We start from the raw sequence: 17,660 nt of genomic DNA on the forward strand, positions 1-17,660 counted from the left end.
GTTGGGATATTAGAAGTCGTGGTGTCATACAGATAAAAGGAATGCAGAATTTGAATTTGGGAAGTAAAATGAGTACAGAAAGGATAGACAAGATATGAAAGGAGGAAGGGTTATGCTGTTAGTTTAGAACCACACAAAATCTAAGGTGCATCCAGGAGACATCGGTGGGCAGTGCAATGTTGAGTCAGTTTGGTGTGACATAAACACTAGGAGAGCAAAATTAGGATTAGAAGTGTGTTATAGGCCTAATGACTCTGAGTACAACAAAAAGCTGTACAGAGAAATAGTGGACCAGTAAATCAGAATGTCTTATAATGGCCGATATTAACTTCCCTGATATTGACTGGAACTTGTGAATTGGTCACTCGCCATTAGCAAGACTTTTGTGGATTTATGGGATGATTGTTTTCTACAGCGGCATGTTCAAGAGGCAACTGGAGAGAGTAATACTCTTGATCTGATTACCAGCAGTGATTATTCATGCATCGATGATCTGCAAATAAAGTGATCACAGTGTAATGATGTGGATTTACTTTAAAGATGTAACTACCATCAAGGGTAAAGGAAAGGGGTTTTTCTTTTGTAAAGATGACTACTGTGGTCTCAGACAGTTTTTAAATTCTATACGGTGTGGCCAACTGATAATGTTACCAACAGAAAATTCTAAATGATACTACACTGCAGGTAGTGGACAATAAAAAAGACCTGGGGATAATTGTGCAGTCAGATATGGAGTTTTCTGTGGTGCAGACAGCTTGCCAGAGCAGCTTATAGGGTCTTGTCAATGATATAGAGGAATTTTGCTAGCAGGGATAAGGAGATGATTATCCCTTTGTATAAGGCAATGGTCAGGCCACACCTTGAGTACTGCATACAGGTCTGGAGGCCTCAGTTTAGGAAGGAAGTAGGTGCTGGAACAAGTGCAGAGAAGGGCAACGAGATTGGTGAGGGAAATAAAGGGTTGCTCTTACCAAGAAAGGCTTAACTTTTGCAAATTGCGGATCTAGGATCTGATTGAGGTGTATATTGCTGATGGAATTTTTCCTCTTGCTCAGATTACGCACCTGAAGGGGCACAGCCACACTGAGAAAAATTCTCCCCAATAAGTTTCTCCGACTTGTTAATTAAATTCAAATTCAGGAAAGACTGTTGCAGAATAGATGTGTGGAAATTTTCCTTTGCTGTTTGATTGCTGGAACTCTCTTCCATCTATTGTGGAAGTTGATAGCTAAAATAAATTCAAGGAAGAAGTGGACAAACGTTTAGAGCAATTAGGGTACATGCAAATATACATGCACCTGTTCATACTCTTAGTTAACCTAACATAGCCCACGTATTTGCCTTTTTCCATGAAGACCCCTCAACAGGCCTTGAAATCCCTGACTTGCTTTCCTGTTTATTTTGCTTGTTCTAATAGAAGCACTGCAAGAATCAAATTTGCAACTGCCTGTAGCTGTTGTTTATCCTTTAGCCTGTGTATCACACAGACTAGCAGTTTTCCAACCCACCTAAAACTGCCTCAATAGCATCAGCAGATATTCTTGCATCCCTTCTATATATAGAAGTGTATCCCATCTCTGTATAAATAGTCCTCCTCTTAACAAGCACAGCCACACTGAGAAAAATTCTCCCCAATAAGTCTCTCCGACTTGTTCATTAGGATTCATTTAGTATCTTTGCTGTGTATTGAACTCACACAAACAGTCTTACAGAATAATATCACAAATAGTATTAATGATTTCTGTGTTTTGACACATTCACAAGTCATCGAGACCCGAATTTTATTATTTTTTTTGATGCTGCAATTTATTTTGAATTCTGCAACTTGGTTCTTTATGTTAACATGTGAAAGACAGTCACTGTGTAATGTCTCAGGATTTTCTTCTATCATATACTCAGGATTTGCTTGCATGACAATCCTTTCATTGAAAGTTATTTTCATCACTCAGTATTCATTTTGACAGACCTGACTTCTTTAAACCTAAAACAATAATAATAAGATACAAGGCTGTGACCAGCTGCATAACTTAGAAGATATTAGACCACCTGGAGAGTGGTCTGATATCTTCTTAGAAGGGATGCGATTTGCCCTGTGGTTACGATGAAAAACCACCAATATCATATACCCGGGTTCGAATCCCATCTCACCCAAGGTCAAAGTGATGGCTGGGGCAGAGAGTGGCACCATATGGTGTTGCTCCTCTAACCTTCCACCCACCACTGGATGTCAGCACTAAACAAGTAAACCTCCATAGGTGAATGAAGATGAGTTGTAGAAATATTGAACATACTGCATAAAGTGTGGCACAGGATAAAGTCACTCGCGTTAAGAACTTAGTCAGAGGGATCGGTTCAAAAAATAAGAAACTGTCTCCCATGATTGACAGTGGAGTGAGCGGTGCTGTATCTCGTATGACTAACATAACTGAAGGCTGACCATCCAGTTCAACCAACTTCGTGTGCAACTGCACTAGTGACCAACCAAGTATGAAATAATTGATGCTCCACTACACATGAAGTGGAGTATCAATATGAATACGTTCAACATGTGAGCATACTACAAATTAACAAAGTTAGAGATGGACATGACAATGTACAGGATGAAACTACACACCAAGTGTTTGGAACCGTTCCTAATTGTCTGTGTCACTGAACAGCGAATAGCAGACCAGAGATGGACCATCGTCAAGAACCTAATAGCTCCTGCAATCTTGGAAAAAATCAAGTAGGATGTGAGCAACCAACTGCAAACGACAATGAATATGGACACGATGGAACCAGAACTGAAGGAGGAATTACAAGTTGGAGCAGCTCAAGTGGAAACAGATGAGATTGCGATATTCAGGATAGAAGAAGAGTGGAAGAAAGCTCTAACAGAATTCGAGGGAAGGACCCCATGAACACCCACACCATATTGAAGGAAAAAACCCAACAAAATCCTGTGGTGAGTCTTAGACGCCTGAATAAGCAAATTATACCCAATTATCAAAACAACAACAAAATAACACTTGACACCATCCACACACCCATTTACTGTGATGTTGTAGCAGCCACTAAGATTAACAGAAGGGAAATCAGAGACCAACATAACACAATGCAAAAACAAGGAACTACCAACCTGGGAAAGAAGGCTACAGCAGAAGATATAAGAGAGAAGATAGGCCAACTGACCCCAATACCAACGGGATAACAGAAGAAGCTTATCAGAAAAGTGAAGGCTATCCTCAAGAAAGACAATACCCACAGCAAATACGAGACCTATAACACTGGTTGGCAAAAATAAAATTTTTTTACTCCCTGTTAAAATTCAAGTTGATTCTTGCAGATTTGATGTTGCTGAATTCAAATATCATAACCATATTGCTGTAACAAACTCCAATTTTAACAGAGAAGGGATTAAATTCAAACTAAGTTTCTAGTAAAAATAAAGATTTAATATGTTTTAAGAAAATGTTATATACAGTAGTAAATATTGAACAGTGGGTCTGTTAACTTCAGGCGCCTCCATAGCCAGGTGGGCAGGAGCAGCAGTGCATAGCACACGCTCCTTGATTAGACCAGGGTTTGAGCCCGTGACCACCAAATACGGAGGATGCGGAAAGGTCAGGGAATGACCACCGCATATCCCCGGAGCAATATGGCCTTAGTTGCTAATGCTCCTAAAAACCAAATAACAACAACAACTGTTAATTTCAATTTACAAAAATGTTTGTCTGATAACAAAACACTTATTTTGTTGGTTTTTTTTAATTGTCTTTTTATAATTGTCCATTACTGTCTCCCGTATGAGATTCCAACAGTAGTTTGCCAACATATTTGGACTTCATTTTCCCTGGTATCTTTTTTTCCATTTGAGAAATATCTTGTTGAAACCTTTCACAGTATTCATTGGAGGAAGCGGCGGCAGCTCCGAAATTTCCAGGAAAAAAGTCTAAATGGGAATGTAGAAAATGAAGCTTTAATGACAAGTTGCATCCTAACTCTCTTTACTCTGCAATTAACTCATCTACAGCTGAACCTACATAATTAGCCATCTTGAGGGCCCTACCATGCTCCCCCAGGCGATCACGCAGCCTACGTTTCGTCTCCCCCCCACATAACATTCCCCACAATCCGGACACTCAATTTCGTTCGAGCCCGATAATACACCAAATATAGAGGATGCGGAAAGGTCGGGAAATGACCACCGCATATATCCCCAGAGCAATATAGCCTTAGTTGCTAATGCTCCTAAAAACCAAATAACAACAACAACAACTCAATTTTGTATACAACCCCACTAGTGTCATTAGTCGCAATAGGATCTTTAATTGCAGACATTACCATGTGCAATCTCCAGCCCGGAAGCTGCACACAGCGTGTCTGACACGAGCGATGGGTTCCGAGATGCCCGGATAGTAGGGGATGTATGCGGAGGCAACAGGTGTAAAAACATCCCTACGACTGCTACTCATATCTCTTAAACATCCCTCAATAATGCTCTGGGGGTAACTGCACGTTACTAGGTCAGCCGTAACCCATTTGGTGCTGTCGTCCCTCTCCTCAGATGAAGTGCAATGGGACCCCACCCAACCCATTAAGGCCTTGACCACACAAATTTTGTGGCAACTGACTTGGGTAGTTTTAAAGAAGTGTGTGTATTGGCCATGATACATTGGTTTTCTATAGACTTTGGCTCTCAAGTGTCGGCCTTCTCTATACACGTACACATCTAGGAATGGAAGGGGGCTACCCAGCTCAACCTCTGAGGTAAACTGAATGTAGAGTGAACCATTATTTAACCAATTAAGTTTCTCCCCTTTATATTATGGTTTTAGTGGTTTTTAGTAATTTTAAACATCTTTTTAGCACTTTTATTTTTCAATCTTGTTATAATATCATCTTATTTTATTTTAATATACAGTTTATACAGTCAGTATATTTATTTAATAAAGGTAATTTATTGATAATAGTCAGTGTTTTAGTAGCATTGTAGATAAATTCTTGGACATAGTTACAATAAACCAATGCACCCATGGAGTAATAGATTGTTATATTAGATTACCTCTTCTTATAAAAAGACACCTTTTCAAGAAGATTCTGATGCTGTGATCCTAGTAATTGAGTCATGGTTTTGAAGAGATCCAAATCTCTGACTAAATTGTTCAATTCTGCCTGAATGATTAGACGTGACTTTGTAGTATCAAGAGCTGAAAAGATTTGATCTGTTCTGGGTTCTGCATCTTCTGGAGACTCCTTTTTCAATCTTAAATCACAGTCAAGTCCATAAGTTTAAGGTGGCTTTGGAACTGACATTGTATCATCGTGAGGTACTGGCCTTAGAGCAGAAGGCATGTTGGGATAATGTCAAATGCAATACTATGACAGCCAAATTCTCTACTTGAACTTCAGAAGGGTGGGACTGTTAGTAATCCTGGGTATAACCTCCATGCACAAGCACACTGTGGGTGACCACCAAGGTGTGAACTAATGTAAGCAGGGGTCGAGGTGTGGTGCCCACACCACATGGAGAAATGCAGCCCCGCTGTGTTACCAAGCAATATAGGTGGTAGATGACTCTCATCAACCGGTGCAATACCACCACTTTGCTTATTGGAGGCTTGAAGTAGGGGAAACCAAGTTTAGTCTCCAGAGCTAAGTTCCAGTCAACCCTTACCCATCTCTTCTATCATGCATTATGACTGATGGCTTTTGAGATTATGATGAACATCATGGCGAGATCCAATCTTCCTTACATTTTGAGGGTACAACTCTAAAATGGTGTTCGCAGTCTGGCCGCTAGTTATTACACCGGACCAAACCATTTGGTAACTCTTTAAGAGGCTTCCGGATCAGCTACCTCTACTCTGCCAGATAGTGACTGGAGGGAGTCTGAGTAGCGTGTATGTGGGGGGGCATTGTCGAGGCTATGTTATGTCAAGGATCTGGGTATATTCTTACCATGTGTACGCCATATCCAAAAATTTCATTACTTCGTACAGCATGTCCCCCCCCCACACTTTTTCTTACTATTAAATACACCATGAATTGTCAAGCTAATAGAGTAAGCTTATCTGCGAAAAGATCTAAACCTCCCAAATGCTTCCTAGTTCATTTCACAAATATACACTGGCGCCTCCGTAGCCAGGTGGGAAGGAGCAGCAGTGCGTAGCACCCACTTCTTGATTAGACCGGGATTCGAGCCTGTCACCACCAAATACGGAGGATGCGGGAAGGTCAGGGAATGGCTACTGCATATTCCCGGAGCAATATGGCCTTAGTTGCTAATGCTCCTAAAAACCAAAATAATCAATCACAAATATACATGGTCTCAATTCTAATCTCAATGATGTCCGTTTCCACTTACAGTCTGCCAAACCCTGTGTATTTTTTCTAACAGAATCTCAGTTATCGGTTGATTTAACTACTGCTCATCTCAGTCGCCCAAATTATTCGCTGTATGATTCTTTTTGTCTCAAAGGTGGAACTTGTGCATGTGTCCGATATTCCCTGTAAGAGACTTGGTAATTTGGAATCTCCTCTTTTCGATCTTCTCTAGCTTAAAATCTCTGTACCTCATTGTGTCAAATTCATCTGTTGTCTCTATCGTTCTCTCAACTCCACTGATCACTTGGAGCTAGCTCTTTGACTTCCTCTCCTTGCAACTTTACTTTCTCCAGTCCAACTTTCCTAATAGTGAGGTAATTTTTCTTGGTGATTTTAATGTTCACAACTCCAGCTGGCTTCCGTTTTCTAGTCATACTGACCCAGCTGGTCAAGATGCTGAGGCTTTTGTGATTACTAATGACCTTGCACAGATTGTTCATTTACTTACAAGAATACTGGATAATTCTAACTGTACAGCCAATATGCTTGATCTTTTTCTCACAAACAATCCTTCTAAGTACATGGTCGAAGTGAATGGTCCTTTATGCACTTGAGATCACAACTTGGTGATTGTCTCTTCTCCAATGGAGCCTTTATCTCATGGCTATTCCCAGCCTCGTATTGTTTGGCATTACAAGAATGCAAAATGGGATAACCTGCGCGATTTCTTATCTTTTCTTTTCCTTCGTCTGATTACTGTTTCAAAACTTCTGATGCTGATGTCAACATTTTCTCAGATCGTGTCAGTGAAATTATTTTATAGGAATGGAATCCTTTTTTCCACACTCCACTTTAAAATCTCGTCCTTTATCTAGAACTTTGTTTTTCCAATAAATGTGCTAAGGCTGTTCAAGAGAAGAACGTTGCATATTGTAATTGGCCTATTTCCAATTCCTTAGTTTCATTTTCTGCCTATACCAAAGCTCGCAACAATTGTAAAGCTGTTATCAATCAGTCCAAACTAGAATTCGAACAGGCTAAGAGTAGAAAACTTGCTTCTTGCCCTAATGGTAGCCGAGCATTCTGGTCTCTTGCCAAACCTATTGGCCGCAACGTTTGCCCAGCTCTGCTCGCACTCTGTCCAAACCAGATGGTTCTGTTGTCACTTCAGCCAAAGATAAAGCTGTCCTGCCAGCATCCCATTTTTCTTCCAAATCATGTATTAGTGACCTTGGTAAAACACCTCCCACCATTCCCAACATGCTCCATTCAATACCTCCTGTGGTCTTCCGTCAAAAGGATATCAGAAGGATTTTGATGAATCTTGAAGGTAAGAAAGCTCCAGGCCCTGATGGTATTTCTCCACTTGTTCTCGAAACCTGTGCTCCTGAACTTATTCCTATTCTTTGCCGCCTTTTTTCACTTTCTTATTCCAAAGGTGTTTTTCCTTCTGCTTGGAAATTTGCTCATATCCAGCCAGTTCCTAAAAAGGGTGACAAATCCCTCCCACCCAATTATCGTCCCATTGCAATTATTTCTACTCTTTCTAAAGTAATGGAGAAATCAATTAACCGCCAACTCTTAAACTATCTAGAAATCTTCGGTCTGATCACCAATGGATTCCATCAGTGTCGATCCACTGGTGATATTCTGGCTTATGTTACCCATTTATGGACAAATTCAATGGAAAAGTTTGGCAAAGCACAAGCAGTTGCTCTTGTCATCTCAAGGTTTTTTGATCGTGTTGGCATAAAGGTCTTCTAAAGAAGCTTCCATCTTATGATTTGCCAACTGTTTTTTGTAATTTGTTGTCCAGTTTTCTCTCTGATTGCTCACTGAGGGTGATGGTAGATGGCTTTCTGTCTTCTAACTTCTCCACTAATGCTGGTGTCCCCCCAAGGTTCAGTTCTTTCCTCCACTCTTTTCCTCTTGTATATTAATGACCTTCTTCCATCAACTGGAATTCCTATCCATAGTTTTGCTGATGATAGCACATTGCATTTCACTTTTCATTTTGGGAAACCTTGCCCTGCTCAATCAGCCTCAACTTCTCGAATATCCGCTACCAATTCCTTAAATACTGATCTCCAGGTAATTCTCCAGTGGGGCAAAGACAACTTAGTTGATTTCAACCCTTCTAAAACTCAGTCTTCTGCTCCTACGCTTATCTTTTTTGGCACTCCGATTTCTAGGCAAAATGATATATCTCTTTTGGGGATTACCCTGACTTCTAATCTCTCTTGGCACAAGCACATTACAAATATTGCTTCCTCTACATCTAAAAAACTTGGTTTTCTCTTTCGATCTTGGCATTACTTTTCTTACAAACAGCTGTTCACTCTACAAATCACAAATCCTCCCTACCATGAAATATTGTTATAACATCTGGGGCGGTGCCCTAAAAGCCTCTGCCTCTCTCTCCCTCTCTCTCTCTCTCTCTCTCTGGCTTCTAGATTCCATTCAGAAAAGGGCAGTTTGGTTAATTAATCACTTGTCTAACAGAGTCTCTCCGCTCGCTGTCTCCTTGATGTACTATTTCTTTTGTATGCCTTTTCTATAGATACTTCCATAGACCCTGTTCTTCTGGATTGGCTTCTATAATTCCAACTCTCTCTTTCAAAACAGTCCGAATATGTGCCACCAGCAGCCAACATCCATTTACTGTCCAGACTTCAAACTCACAGAACGAACTTTTCATCTTCCTCGTTTATTCATTCAACTGCCGTTTTCTGGAACAATCTTCTTTCATCTTCTCAACCTCCAACCGAAGCATGGTACTAAGTACTATAGGTTCTAATTCCTCTCGTGTTTGGGGTTTTCATAAAAAAAAAAAAAAAAAAAAATTCAGTCATTGTAATAGTGAAGATGACTACAGTTGGGCTTGTGTAAGAGGAATTGCAGATCAAATTGTGATTAATTATGTCTGGTGGCTGAGTTTTATTACATTTTTGGTAGAGGATTTCAAAAGTAAGCACTTTTGGTAAAGGATTTAAAATTATGATTAATTATGTCTGGTCACTGAGTTTTTTTACATTTTTGGTAGAGGATTTCAAAAATAGTCAAAAGGAAGCATATGGATATATATGTGTGGCGCCTCCGTAGCCAGGTGGGAAGGAGCAGCAGTGTGTAACACACGCTTCTTAATTAGACTGGGGTGCGAGCCCATCACGGCCAAATACGGGGAATGCGAAAAGGTCAGGGAATGACCACCGCATATTCCCGGAGCAATATGGTCTTAGTTGCTAATGCTCCTAAAAAAAAAAAAAAAAAAATCCAGCAGAAGGATATAAAAGCAAATATAGTTCATCAAAAATTCCAAAAAGTTTATTTTGCCAACTGCCAAATTCATATGGTCATCTTACATTTATGACTAGCTTAAGTATAGTAGGGAAGTTTAATTGCATTTGTGGTTAGCTTAAAATACAGTAGTGAAGCTTAATTACATTTGTGGTTAGCTTAGAGTACAGTAGTGAAATCAAATGCAGTACTGGTAATTATAACCCTTCGAGGACTTACTGTGTTAATTGTGTTATTGTTTTTACAGATTAGATTACCTTCCATCTCCACTTCTAAAATACAAATATCCTGAACCAACACCTTCGATTATTGCTAATATTGCACATGCTTTGGCTTCTGTTCCCAAATTTTATACTCAGGTAAGACTATAGTTCAGTTTTAAATTTTACATTGGTTTTGAAGATATGTAAGTCTGTTGTTTAAAAAAAAAAAAAAAAATGAAAATTTGAATATCTTTGTACTGCAATAATTAGATTCAAACACCAGCCAAGCAATTAAAAATTTTACTATAAAATACAAAAATAAAATATAATAAAATACTATGATACAATATCAGGAGACTAAACTATTACAATAAAATAAAATAAATTACGATAAAACAATTAAAAACAATACTAAAATCGTTAAAATTTGCTAAAATACCAGCGCTTTCGGAGACTGCTGTCTCCTTCTTCAACAGTGTACTATTACTGCAGTGACACATCCTTATGTAGCAGGCCCACGGCACTCAAACACGTGATTCACCAGGCACATGGTCGGCATTTCCCACATGCGCATCGGAAACAGAAGTGGCTCGGGAGTGTGTCAAACGGAACCAGGCATCCCGTCTGAGGACAACCGCCTCAAACAGGGGGTTAAGCGCATACCCCCCTATTAATAGTATTATGAGTGGATGAACCGTTTCGCAAGCTCTCGAGCCACTTGCGTTCCCAAAATCCATGGGCATGGTCAGTAATGATTGTAATGTGATAGTCATTACAATAATATAATTATAAAAATTACGTTTCATAATACAAATTATATGTATACAGTATATAATAATTTTATTTTTTATATGGAGGTACTAAGTGAACATCAATTATAGATCACCACAAAATTAAAAAGATACCGTACACCTTTTTATAATGAAATAAACATATAAATTTTAAAAAATAATAATAAGTTTAGTAACTTAAACCCAAATTACGTGGCACTCCTGGAATGTTGTTGCGGCACCCCGGTTGAAAACCACTGACTTACGGTAAAGTGTAGGAGAAATTGTTGAAGAGAAACACAAGAAAGGTACTGGGGTGAATGGAATCTATCCAGTTATATTAAAGGACGTGGCAAAGGAAGTAAGCAAACCCTTAGCCATAATTATGAGAGCTTCCCTGGACTCAGGGGAGGTAACCATGGACTGGAGATGTGCAAATGTGACCCCAATCCACAAAGGAGGATCAAAGGGAGACACAGGTAATTACAGACCTGTTAGTTTAACTTATGTTCCAGGGAAATTAATGGAGACACTGGTTAAAGAAGCACTGCCGGATCATCTAGACAAGACTTCAGTTATAGCTCGGACACAGCATGGGTTTGTTAAAGGGAAGTCTTGTCTGACTAATTTGATTGGATACTATGATGTAGTCACAAAGGAACTGGATGCAAAGAATAACTTTGATATCATATATTTGGATCTTAGAAAAGCCTTTGATACTGTTGCACATGGAAGACTGCTGCACAAATTGGAGCAGTGTGGCATTGGAGGCAAATTGCTGCTATGGCTAAAGGGATGGTTTAGTGGGAGAAGACAGAGTGGTAATCAATGGACACTCTCTTCGTGGACTAATGTTATTAGTGGAGTCCCTCAGGGTTCAGTGTTGGGTCCATTGTTGTTTTCTATATTTATAAATGATATTGATGATGGTATATCAGGTTAATGCCCAAGTTTGCAGACGATACAAAGGTTGGCAGGGTTGTTAATGACACTAATGACAGTACACTGCTGCAACAGGAGCAGTGTACTGTTGTACAAATGAAGTTTAACATTGACAAACATAAAGTACTACATATGGGAAGCAGTAATCGCAGAGTAATGTATCAATTCTGTGGTACCACACTGTCAGTGGTAGAGAATGAAAAGGACCTGGGGGTAATTGTGCAAGCAGATATGAAGTTTTCTGAGCAGTGCAGACGGTCTGCAAGAGTAGCTCATGTTGTCTTGTCAATGATATACAGGAATTTTTCTAGCAGGGATAAGGAGGTGATTATCCCCTTGTATAAGGCAATGGTTAGGCCACATCTTTGAGTACTGTATACAGGTCTGGAGGCCTCATTTTAAGAAGGATGTAGAGCTGTTGGAACGAGTACAAAGAAGGGCAACAAGATTAGTGAATGGAACAAACGGTTGCTCTTATGAAGAAAGGCTTAAATTTTGCAAATTACAGTGTCTGGAGACTAGGCACCTGCGAGGTGATCTGATTGAGGTGTATAAAGCCTTGAATGGTTTGAGCAATCTCAATGCTGATGGGATTCTATCCCTTTATCAGAATAATCGCCTGAGAGGGCATAAATTCAAATTGAGGAAAGACGGTTGTAGGATAGATGTTCAGAAGTTTGTCTTTAGACAGTGGGCAGTTGATTTGTGGAACAAACTTACATTTGTTGTTGTAGAAGCTGATAGCTTAAATAGATTCAAGGCAGAACTTGACAAACATTTGGAGCGAGTGGATGGGTGAAATAAAGTGGTTTTTTTTTTTTTTTTTTTTTGGCTGATGCTATATAAGCTTGCTTTCTTGCATCATGTGCCTATGCTAATGCTAAAAATATATATATATATTGTCAATCCATGACCGAAACGAAGTGATTCCGTGACCATTATTGGCCTCATCTGTTGTTACAGGGCATAATGATCAGTCTATTTTTATTTTATTTTGTTTTAGTAGTTTGATTAGTCTCTGTTGGTGATATTTCACATTTCTCGGCACTGGTACCTTTTCTAGAGGGGGGTGCCGCTAAATTGTTATATAATTGGTTGTATATTTTAAATTTTAAAAGGGATTTATTTGAATTGGATTTAAATTATATTATAAATTATTTGGAGGCTTTCAGCTACAGTTTCTCTCTTGTTACTCCCTCTCTACCCTCCCGATTACGATTAATTGTTCGGTTTATGTTAAATTTTAGCTCTACTGTTTTGCTGTACTGCGGATATTTGTATTAATTTTTCAATATGTAATTTCAGTAATATATTGGGTATTGTGTGGAGGATTTGTATTTTACTGCCTCTGACTACTTCATTTTTATTTATTTTCTATTTATCTATTTTATTTTTTAATGTCATTACTTATATATATGTAAATCAGATTGTAGTAGTGGGTTTGACGTGCTTAAGCTGCGCTTATACTGCCATCTATAAATATATTTACATTTTCTGTATCTATATTAGCTGGTTAAGCTTTCAGTATGTCTGTGATGTGGCTTTACTCTGGAGTGCTAGCCTGTTCTATTGTTTATTTTTTGCTGCATTAGGTCCACCGCTATGAAAATCCTCTGCATTTATGGCTCGATCAGAGGAAGGAGGGATGTATAGGTCCTTCGATCGGCTTGCCTATGCGACGATTTGTCTAACGATTGAAATGCAGTGATTCCATGACCATTATTGGCCTTGTGGTCCTCTGTCGATATAGGGCATAATGGTCAGTCTATTTTTATTTTATTTTGTTTTAGTAGTGTGATTTGTCTTTTTGGTGATATTTCATGTTTCTCGGAACTCTTACCTTACTGGGGGGTTCACTAAATTGTTATATAATTGGTTCTATATTTTAAACTTTAAAATGAATTTATTTGAATTAGATTTAAATTATATTCTAAATTATTTGGAGGCTTTCGGCTACAGTTTCTGTCTTGTTACCCCTTCTCTACCCTCCCAATTCGCACCTCCGTAGCCAAGTGGGGAGGAGCAGAAGTGCATAGCACATGCTTCTTGATTAGACCGGGGTTCGAGCCCGTGCCCACCAAATATGAAGGATGTGGAAAAGTTAGCCCCGAGTGCCAAGCAATCTTTCTAGTGTGATTTTCTAGCGATTTTTCTAGGGCGAGTACTAGTGCTTAAATAATCCCTCCACCACTCGCAACGTTACTGCTGACCGCTCACAATGTTACTGCTTCCCTTGCTGAGCAACATCACTGCTTCACCTCTAGCAATGTTACTACTATCGCTAGCAATGTACTGCTTTCCTGTTCTGCTGATCGCTTGGTCACTGGTTGGCACCGCTCCTGCCTCCACTTGTCGGGGTCGGTAACCTGGGAGCATGAATTCTGTCTTCCAGGGCTAACGATCCTTGAGGTTGTCACAGACATTCTCTCAGATATGCCAGACAAGCTGTACTTGCTACCTGGGAGTCTAAAACCCTGATGGAACTGATATTCGGGTGACACTCAAGTCAAGTGGACCCAATTTCGGCGAAGTCCGAACGGTCCATGAGAGCCAAATCCTCTGCTTACACCTTCACGATGGTGGGGCTGTTAGTAATCCTGGGTATAACTTCCATGCACAACTACATGGTGGGTGACCACCCAGGTGTGAACCAACGTAAGCAGGGGTCGAGGTATGGCGCCCACACCACATGGAGGAACGCCGCCCCCCCCCCCCTATGTTACCAGGCAGTACTAGGTGGTAGATGACTCTCATCAACCGGTGCAATACCACCACTTTGCTTATTGGAGGCTTGAGGTTTTTTTTTTTTTTTTTTTTTTTGGTAGTTGTTGGCGCATTGGCTTCTGTGGCCATAATGCACCTTTGCAGTACTTTGATCCAAGCCCGAGGCGGGATTTGAACCCACGACCTTTGGGTTGCTAGGCAGGCACTTTACCCACCCGGCTAGCCCGTTCGGCGAGGCTTGAAGTAGTGGAACCCGTGTTTAGTCTCTAAAGCTAAGTTCCAGTCAACCCTTCCCTATCTCTTCCATCATGCAGTATGATTGATGACCTTTGAGGTTATGATGAACATCGTGGATAGATTCAATATTCCTTACATTTCGAGGTGAAAAGGTGTTCGCAGGCCGGCCGCTAGTTAGTACACTGGATCGAACCTATTGGTAACTCTCTAGGAGGCTTCCAGATCAGCTAGTGTATAATCTTGCTACCTCTACTCTGCCAGATAGTGACTGGAGGGAGTCCGAGTAATGTGTATGCGGGGAGCATTGCTGAGGCCACGTTATGTCAAGGATCTGGGTATATTCTTACCATGTGTATCATATCCAAAAATTTCATTACTTCATACAGCATGTCCCACCCACTTTTTCTTACTATTGAATACACCATCAATTATCAAACTAATAGAGCAAGCTCATCTGCAAAAAGATCTAAATCTCCAATCCACTTCCTAATTCATTTCACAAATATACTTGGTCTAAATTGTAATCTCAATGATGTCCATTTCCACTTGCAATCTGCCAAACCCCATGTACTTTTTCTGACAGAATCTCAGTTATCGGTTGATTCAACTACTGCTCATCTCAGATGACAAAATTATTCGCTGTATGATTCCTTTTGCCTCAAAGGTGATATTTGTGCATATGTCCATTCTGATAGTCCCTGTCAGAGACTTGGCAATTTGGAATCTCCTCTCTTTGATCTTCTCTGGCTTAAAATCTCTCTACCTCATTGTGTCAAATTCATCTGTTGTCTCTACCGTTCTCCCAATTCCACTAATCACTCAGTGCTCTTTGACTTCCTCTCTTTACAACTTGACTTTTTCCAGTCCAACTTTCCTAACAGTGAGGTAATTTTCCTTGGTGATTTTAATGTTCACAACTCCAGCTGGGTTCCGTTTTCTAGTCATGCCGACCCAGCTGGTCGAGATGCTGAGGCTTTTGCAATTACTAATGACCTTGCCCAGATTGTTCATTTACCTACAAGAATACTGGACAATCCTAATCATACAGCCAATATGCTTGATCTTTTTCTCACAAACAACCCTTCTAAGTACATGGCCGAAGTGAGAGGTCCTTTAGGCACTTCAGATCACAACTTGGGGATTGTCTCTTCTCCAATAGAACCTTTATCTCATGGCTATTCCCAACCTCATGTTGTTTGGCATTACAAGAATGCAAAATGGGATGACCTGCGAGACTTCTTTTCTTCTTTTCCTTGGTCGGATTACTGTTTCAAAACTTCTGATGTCAACGTTTGCTCAGATCGTGTCAGTGAAATTATTCTTGCAGGAATGGAATCCTTTATCCCTCACTCCACTTTAAAATCTCGTCTTTTATCTAAACCTTGGTTTTCCAATAAATGTGCTAAGGCTGTTCAAGAGAAGAATGTTGCATATCGTAATTGGCTTGTTTCTAATTCTCCAGTTTCATTTTCTCCAGTTTCACAATCTGGAGACCTAATTGAAGCTTCTAAGCCAAGCCACTCAGAAAAATTGTTAAAATTGACAACATTTAACAGCATTCCAGTGTCAGTTTTGCCACATAACTCTCTGAGCACCTCTAAAGGCGTTATCAGCAAATGAGACTTACTGTCTCTGAACAAGAAATAATAGAAGAGCTTAGTGAACAAAAAGTGACTCATGCACGCAGAATCATGACCAAAAAAGATGGCAACCTACTATCAACCAGGTCTATCATTTTAACATTCAGTACTCTGACTCTTCCATCTTCTGTTAAAGCAGGTTACCTAAATTTCAAGATTTGTCCTTACATCCCAAACCCCATTTGCTACTTTAAATGTCAGAAGTATGGTCATTCTCAAGCAGCATGCCGAGGCGATGCTATGTGTCCTCTTTGTGGTTCCAAGGAGCATTCTCAAGAAGACTGTACAGCTTCCACTCCTATTTGTCCAAACTGTAAGGAGAACCACCCTTCATTTTCTAAAGCATGTGACCTTTGGAAAACAGGCAAAAAAATCCAGAAATATGAAGTGGAACATGAAGTCCCTGAAGCAAGAAAGCAAGTGCTACTAACCATGCCTAGCCGATCATACGCATCTGTCACCAGAACCAGCCGCTCAGCTGCAACTCAAACAGATGGTTCCATAGAACCGAGTATTTCCTTTGCCACCTGGGCCAAAACTGTGTTATCATGCAATAAGAAATCTACAGTCAACGAAACCAGCAATACGCTGATCAGCATCCCAACTGATGCTATCTCAACCTTGCCCGAAACAACAAAATCAACTACTGTTGAAAATCAGAAAAGGGTGAAGCCACAAAATAGCAACATGGAAACAAATGTTCAATCAGAGGATGATGACACAGTACTAGAGTTACGTGCTAGTGATATCATGGATACAGGATACCCAATCTTTCCCAGAAATGAAAAACCAAAACCAAGCAGCTAAATCTTCTCAGAAAAAACAGCCAGATCAATCTTCCTCAAACCAACCCAACCAATGAATAAATTAATACAATGGAACTGTAGAGGATTACACAGTAATATAGACAACCTCGGTGATTTACTAACTCAAACTAATGCGGTAGGTGTGTGCTTACAGGAAACATTTTTATCACCACAAGCTTCTGTCAAGGCGCCTCCGTAGCCAGGTGAGCAGGAGCAGCAGTGCATAGCACACGCTTTTTGATTAGACGGGTTCGAACTCGTGATCACCAAATACGGAGGATGCGGAAAGGTCAGGGAATGACCACCGCATATCTCTGGAGCAATATGGCCTTAGTTGCTGATGCTCCTAAAAAAAAAACCAAACAACAACAGCTTCTGTCAAATTCAAAAATTATACTATGTTTAGGCGAGACAGGGTTTCTAACTCTCCTGCTCATGGTGGGGTAGCTATACTTGTGAAATCTACAATTCCCTCAAGACATCTCCAACTACAAACCTCTTTTGAAGTTGAATGTCGTTATCACTTGCATCCATTTATATTTCACCGAATTATCCTTTGCTCCCAAACTGAACAACTGGACAGTCTTATTACACAACTTCCACCTCCTGTCTGTTTACTTGGCGATTTCAATGGTCACCATCCATTGTGGGGATCCTCCACCATGGATAGTAGAGGCAAATTAATCGAAACATTCCTGGATAACCATAACCTGACTTTTTTAAATTCTGGCTCTC

The 17,660-nt window shown here is 40.0% G+C and overlaps 1 protein-coding gene across 1 annotated transcript in view; it reads left to right on the forward strand.

Annotated features, from left to right (window-relative positions):
• LOC150085562 (RNA-binding region-containing protein 3) overlaps nt 1-17,660 on the forward strand; it is a 201,272-nt gene that overhangs the window by 91,857 nt on the left and 91,755 nt on the right. Inside the window, exon 5 of the mRNA XM_090373348.1 lies at nt 9,851-9,962. Coding sequence (XP_090229474.1) covers nt 9,851-9,962 — 112 coding nt within the window. The remainder of the gene's footprint in view (nt 1-9,850; nt 9,963-17,660) is intronic.

This window comes from Mastigoproctus giganteus, chromosome 5, assembly GCF_048544385.1.
Source record: "Mastigoproctus giganteus isolate SK-2022 chromosome 5, ASM4854438v1, whole genome shotgun sequence".
NCBI lineage: Eukaryota > Metazoa > Arthropoda > Arachnida > Uropygi > Thelyphonidae > Mastigoproctus > Mastigoproctus giganteus.